This window comes from Oryzias melastigma, linkage group LG15, assembly GCF_002922805.2.
Source record: "Oryzias melastigma strain HK-1 linkage group LG15, ASM292280v2, whole genome shotgun sequence".
NCBI lineage: Eukaryota > Metazoa > Chordata > Actinopteri > Beloniformes > Adrianichthyidae > Oryzias > Oryzias melastigma.
In genome coordinates, this window is record NC_050526.1 from 4,775,061 (window position 1) to 4,782,402 (window position 7,342).

Genomic DNA, 7,342 nt, shown 5'->3' on the forward strand with positions numbered 1-7,342 from the left:
TATATATATATATATATATATATATATATATATACTGTATATATATCTGTGTGTGCGTATGTACATATACATATGTATATATGTATATATACATATATATATACATACTGTATATATAAACACATATATGTATATATCTATGTGTGAGTGTATATATATATATATATATATATGTATATATACATATACATATACAAATATACATATGTATATGTATATACTGTGACAGACTGGCGACCTGTCCAGGGTGAACCCCGCCTTCGCCCATCAGTAGCCGTGATAGGTTCCGGCACCCCCGCGACCCCGAAAGGAAAGAAGCGGCCAAGAAGATGAATGAATGAATGAATGAATGTATTTATACATATATACATATGTATATGTATATACGCACACACAGATACACACATATATATATATATGCAAAAATTAGCGATAACAAAACTATACCTATATCTGCCAAAGTCAGTGGGTATTTTGTTCTAAGGTTCCTGCCGAAGCGGAACAAACCCGGTTTGGTTAGCAGCGGCTCATCTGCACGGCTCCTCGAGGATGTTGTAATTGACAAAGACAATTATGATCGACTCATCCAGAATTCCAGGGTGAGTCTTTGATTTCCTCCTTTTCATATCTCTTTATAACCGCAAAATTACACCGCAGATGGAAGTTGCCGATTTGAAAATCAGTTCGTTTTGCTCTCCGCCAATCCCGAAAAAGAGTCCCACTTGCCATTCCGCTGTTGTAGAGCGTGTAAAGCTTGAGTTCTTATCATGCAGCGCTTTGTTTTTTTTTTTAATCCTTAAAGCCAAATACCAAAGAGTGACTCTAATTACCCATCATTTTCAGTACTACTACACAGTGAGGGTTCTTCCAGGCCAGGAGCCGTTCAATGTGTGGGTAGGCTGGGTGACCTCTGACTTTCGTCATTACAACGCGACGTTTGACACCAACAGTGTCCACACTGTCACTGTAACTTTGGGAGACGACAGTGGCAAAGTTCAGGAAAGGTCGGTAAACACTGAGACGGGAAGATTTTTCTAATGTGGCAGACTTCTGCTCAGAATTTAAATGAAATGTGCTAAGAACCTTCAATTATAAGTAACAACTAACTTTTGTATTGAATGTTGTCAGTTCACACCAGCTAATACATCTTTATCGTCTTGCAAAGTGTGAGGCGATCCAGCTGTTACATGGTGTGTGCCGGAGAGGCAACGGGACTTTCTCAGAGTCGGAGAAGTGCTGGTTTGGAAATTGGTTGTTTGATTGACTCATCGACCGGGCTGCTCACTTTTACCTCCAACGGTGTGGAGATGTCAACATTTTACCAAGTAGGTCACAGAGAAAAAGTGGTCATACCAGCAGTATTATACAGAACCCGAAAACGGCCTGCCCTACTTTTTAGAAAAAATAATTTTCTTGTTGTAACAAAATCCACTATAACGAGAAAATGAACTTTACCTGATTAAAGTCTCTTTACAACAAAAACAGTAGAAGAAAACACTCCCCAAATGTTGCTTTTTTAGTTTATTTTTTATTTAATAACAGATCTATGCCCCTTACACGCCTCAATTCCGTCTTATGCACCAGCCCCCTCCCTTTATATCCCCAAAATTCCCCGACAACAGGTTGATTTATAGAATCTCGGGCTGCTGAGCGTTTCTGCATGGTGCGTTCACTTTCTCAACAAAAAAACTCCTCATTTTCTCGTTATAACGAGAAAATGAACTTCGTTCTTTTCATTATAACGAACTATTATCTTGTTTTCTTGAGAAAATGAACTTTGTTTTCTCATTATAACGAACTATTATCCTGTTTTTTTGAGAAAATGAAGTACATTTTCTCGTTTTAATGAGTAATTATCTTGGTTTTTTTGAGAAAATTAACTTTCATTTTTGTTATAACGAGATATTATCTTGTTTTCTCAAGAAAATGAACTTGGTTTTCTCGTTATAACAATTCATTACGTCGTTATAACGAGTTATTATCTTGTTTTCTCGAAAAAATGAACTTCGTTTTTTCATTATAACGAGCTATTATACTGTTTTTTTCGAGAAAATTAAGTACAATTTCTCGTTTTAATGAGTAATTATCTTGTTTTTTTTTTTTAGAAAATTAACTTTCATTTTTTTTATAACGAGATATTATCTTGTTTTCTCGAAAAAAGGAACTTGGTTTTCTCGTTATAACAATTCATTATCTTGTTTTTTTTTGAGAAAATGAAGTCAATTTTGTCATTATAATGAGTAATTATCTTGTTTTTTTGAGAAAATTAACTTTCATATCATTATAACGAGATATTATCTTGTTTTCTCGAGAAAATGAACTTCTTTTTTTCATTATAACGAACTATTATCTTGTTTTTCTCGAGAAAATTAAGTTAATTTTCTCGTTATAATGAGTAATTATCTTGTTTTTTTGAGAAAATCAACTTTCATTTTATTATAACGAGTTATTATCTTGTTTTCTTGAGAAAATGAACTTTGTTTTCTCATTATAACGAACTATTATCTTGTTTTTTTGAGAAAATGAAGTACATTTTCTCGTTTTAATGAGTAATTATCTTGGTTTTTTTGAGAAAATTAACTTTCATTTTTGTTATAACGAGATATTATCTTGTTTTCTCAAGAAAATGAACTTGGTTTTCTCGTTATAACAATTCAGTATCTTGTTTTTTTTCGAGAAAATAAAGTCAATTTTCTCATTATAATGAGTAATTATCTTGTTTTTTTGAGAAAATTAACTTTCATATAATTATAACGAGATATTATCTTGTTTTCTCGAGAAAATTAACTTCTTTTTTTCATTATAACGAACTATTATCTTGTTTTTCTCGAGAAAATTACGTTAATTTTCTCGTTATAATGAGTAATTATCTTGTTTTTTTGAGAAAATCAACTTTCATTTCATTATAACGAGTTATTATCTTGTTTTCTCGAGAAAATGAACTTCGTTCTTTTCATTATAACGAACCATTATCTTGTTTTTTTTCGAGAAAATGAAGTAAATTTTCTCGTTATAATGAGTAATTATCTTGTTTTTTTGAGAAAATTAACTTTCATATCATTATAACAATTTATTATCGCGTTTTCTCGAGAAAATGAACTTCGTTTTGTTTGTTATAACGAGATATTATCTCGTTTTAACTAGAAAACCATTAAAAAAAAGTTGGGCATGCCGTGTTCAGCTTCCTTAGTTTTGTCTTCCTTCTGTTTCTTTTTTTTTCAGTGACATGTTGAGATCTAAAATGGCTAACAGATAGAAAAACATGCTTTTGAATGACAACACTAATACAATAATTGATTTTTTTACAATTGTCTGAGGAAATTACTGTGTCTCTGCACACCAGGTAGAGGCACAAACAAGGCTGTTTCCTGCTGTTTTCGTCAAGCCCACCACAACTAACATGTTCCAGTTTGAACTGGGATGTGTCAAGGTAATCAAATTCCATTTGCTGTATCAAAAGTGTTCTTTGACAATCCTTTTATGATGAACCCATTTTAAAGCCCTAGATGGCTATATTTGGTAATTGTGTTTCAGAACGGAATATTAAAGTGTTTAATAATGGATATAATAGATTTTTGACTGCCAGCTCAGAAACCCACAGAGTGTCGTAAACACTGAAGTAGAACTTTTATAAAAATCCTTATTTTTGCACTTTTCTTTTCAGAATGCAATGCCTTTGTCATCAGGTTTGCTTCGCAGCCTAAGGAGAAATCCTTCACCTCAGTGTCCTCCCAGGATTCATGTTCAGTATCTGAGGCCCGTTTCCTGGACCAGAGTACCAGATAAGGCACTAAAAGTGTTGGTGGATCAACCAGTTGACCACCATGGATGGAGAGTCCAGTGCATTGAGCCTCAACAATTTACAGCTCTTCAGATTCCTGAGGAAAACAGGTTTCGAGTTCAATTATTTTTTTCAAAGACACTTTTTTAAAATTTTGACATAGACGACGGGTCGGCAACCTTTAACAGTAAAAGAGCCTTTAAGGAATTTGGCTAGTAAGAAGTGTTGTGCAGCATAATATAGTATGTGCTTTTAACTCATAAAAGATCATATTTTTTTACCAAAGTTATTTTGTGCATATAAAATCTGTTTATTCTAGAGGTAGCGTTGAGCAAACAAGACGTCTTCAGGTCAACGGGGATGTAAAACCTACGTAGGTTATCATCTATGTGCACCTCAGCCATCAATTTATAAATTTAATCTAATTTAATAAATGCTAATTAAGTAATCCTTACTTTTAGAAAATTGCTATTTTATTTTTCTTTTATTTCTTTTTTGTGTTATTTGTCGTCAGTAGTCTTACACTGCTGGGTTTTGTTATTTTAGTTTGGGGTTGGACCTTGGTAGTCTTAGTTTTTGGGCTTTGTTTATTTGTTTACTTGGGGGCTGCACGGTGGCGCAGGTGGTTAGCGCTCTTGCCTCACAGCGAGAAGGCCCCGGTTCGAATCCCGGCTGGGACCTTTCTGTGTGGAGTTTGCATGTTCTCCCCGTGCATGCATGGGTTTTCACCGGGGACTCCGGCTTCCTTCCACCGTCCAAAAACATGCTTCATAGCTCTAAATTGCCCCTAGGTGTGTCTGTGGGAGTGTATGTGTGTGTGATTGAGGCCCTGTGACAGACTGGCGACCTGTCCAGGGTGTACCCCGCCTTCGCCCATCAGTAGCCGGGATAGGCTTCGGCACCCCCGCGACCCCGAAAGGGAGGAAGCGGTCAAGAAGAAGAATGATGAATGAATGTTTACTTGGGTAGTTTTGGTCGACATGGCTGGGTCAGCAGTCTCCCTGACTTATTTTATGTTTGGCCAAGGAGCCACATGTGGGTCTTGAGCCGCAGGTTGTAGACCTCTGACATAGACCATACACATTAAAAAATAAAAAACAAAAATAAAACCAACATTTTCAGATTGATTGCTTTTAAAAAAATGTTTAAACTCTTGATTGATGACACAACTTTTTACTTTATTTTTTTTCTTTCTTAGATCCATTGACATTTTGGAACTGTCAGAAGTTGGGGACCTCCTCACCTTTCACCACAACACCCTCCTCCTCTACTGCTCCTTGTGCTGCCATGGCAACAGCAGAGTTTGCCATGCACTCTGCAGTCACATCGACCAGTCGCAAATTCTCTATGCAATTCAGAACCCGTACCTCGCTGGACCACTTCGAGATGCTTACTATCAACTATTTATTCAGGTACTTTGCTAAAATCCTGTTTTTATGAAACTTTCCGGTTGGGTAATTTACAAATTGTTATCACCGTTTCAGATTTATTTAAGCAGCCACGCCACAGAGCGTCTCATGATGAACAATGAATACATCGTTCCAATGACGGGTCAAATCCGAGAAAGTCCTTCACATTGTGCTCTTGACGGAGGGACTGATTCTGCAGGAGAAGGGATTCCCAACAATGATCACAGCACATCCCTTAAACCACAGATGCACTGCTCTTGTCCTTGTTTTGTGAGAGGAGACGAGAGCACAGTCGTTCTGGCCAGCACAGACAGCCCGGAAATCCCTCTGGACGTGTTAAAGGATCTAACTCTGGAAATGGTGACTGCTGGGGTTTCGGCAGTGGGTCGAGATGTGAGGGATCCCGCTGGAGGCAGCGTTGAACTCCTGCTTGTTCCTCTTTTAAAATTGTTGTACCAGCTCTTGGTTATCGGTGTGTTTCGGGATGAGGACCTTGGGAAGATCCTTTGGCTAATGGAGCCAAAGGAGTTTTCCGTAATTGCTCAAAAATTGGACACATTGGTTAATGAACAAGAAACTCAAGGCCGGATCAAAGAAGTTGAGGGCACTATTATCAAACAAGGACTTCTTCAGCTGCAGCTTCCAGAAGGTGTCAAACTTGAGGTTTGTTTTTTTGTGGAGAAACTGCCTCAAGTTCTGAAAAGTGGGTAGAAAATTAACATAACCTCACTTTTTTTTTCTCCTTGTAGCTCTGCCATCTCCTATCCTACTTGTGTGACTGCCAGGTGCGCCAAAGGGTAGAAGCAGTGATAGCGTTCTCCGAAGGTTTTGTGCATAAGCTGCAGGAGAATCAACGTGTTCGTTACAATCAAGTCATGCAAGCATTTAACATGTCTGCAGCCCTCACCGCCCGCAGGACAAGGGAGTTTCGTCTTCCTCCACAGGAGCAGGTTGAACATTTGAAACGAATTTAAAAACTTGTAGAAAATGTTTTTACTACTAGAGACAAGATTTGTTATTTTGGTTTACAATTTTTATTTCTGGTGCATTGAAAGATAAATATGCTGCTGATGTTCAAAGACAACGAGGTGCAAGAAAACTGTCCATGTCCCCTGAAAACCCAGCATCTTCTGGAAGATTTCCATCACCAACTCAAGACACGCTGTGGTGGGGATTCTGCTGATTACATTTACTTATTTTTTAGTTTTCACTGAGCTGGAAAAGTAAAAAAGAAACAAAACATTGGAAAACCTAATGGAATTAATTTTTCCCCTTAAAGCCATTGAAGCAGACACTGCCTCAGAGGATGAAGATGAGACTTCTTTAAAAGTTCGACTTTTCAGTATGGTGGCAAGTGTCACTCGACCCAAAAACAAACTCAAAGAAAAGGAAAACTGTGGATCACAAAGGCCAAGTAGGTGATTTGTTCCTAATTTGTCCACTTGACATATTTTGTTTATTGAAATGTATTTATTAACACTGAAACTAAATTTTTAGTTTCCCATTGACTAAAGCGGGAGAGTCAAAGTCAGAAACACACCTTAGGTCACGGGCCGAACAGGATAAACATTTATTAAACACTCTAAAATTACATTTTAAAACTTTAAAACCATAACTTTTTAACATAATTATGAACTACGTGTATAAAATTACCTGAGATAATGCTAGTGTGAATGCTGTAAGCTGAATTTGTCTGCTGAAGATGCTGAAGCTGATAGCTAGCTAAAATATTAGCTAAATGCCAAATTAGCACAAAAAAAAAAGAAAAGAGAACTTAGGTTAGCCAAAACAGCTAGCATGTAGCTCAAAAAATAGCCAAACTCCAAAATAGCTTAAAAAACGTTTTTAAAACACCTAAATTAGCCAACACAGCTAGCATGTAGCTGAAGGATTAGCTTATTTCTAAAACAGCCTTAAAAACTAAAAAAGCCTAAATTAGCCATACAGCTAGCATGTAGCTGGAAAAAATGTCCAAACTTCAAAATAGCCTGAAAAACTGGTAAAACGTCTAAATTAGCCAAAGCAGCTAGCATGTAGCTAAAGTATGAGTTTAATTGTAAAACAGCCTGGCGGGGTGGGGGGCTGCTCCTCTGGCTGGGCTGGGGCCTGCACTCTCCGTGTTCCTGTGCCTTCCTGCTCTTGGGTGTGGGGG

General features: G+C 37.0%; 1 protein-coding gene across 1 annotated transcript in view; it reads left to right on the top strand.

Moving 5' to 3' along the window:
- ryr2b (ryanodine receptor 2b (cardiac)) overlaps window positions 1–7,342 on the top strand; it is a gene marked incomplete in the record, with an annotated part of 81,019 nt that overhangs the window by 21,331 nt on the left and 52,346 nt on the right. Inside the window, 10 exon segments of the mRNA XM_036215605.1 lie at window positions 485–603; window positions 605–1,004; window positions 1,166–1,325; window positions 3,344–3,430; window positions 3,665–3,891; window positions 4,980–5,193; window positions 5,266–5,853; window positions 5,940–6,140; window positions 6,246–6,357; window positions 6,470–6,604. Of these exon segments, the coding sequence (XP_036071498.1) occupies window positions 485–603; window positions 605–1,004; window positions 1,166–1,325; window positions 3,344–3,430; window positions 3,665–3,891; window positions 4,980–5,193; window positions 5,266–5,853; window positions 5,940–6,140; window positions 6,246–6,357; window positions 6,470–6,604 (2,243 nt within the window).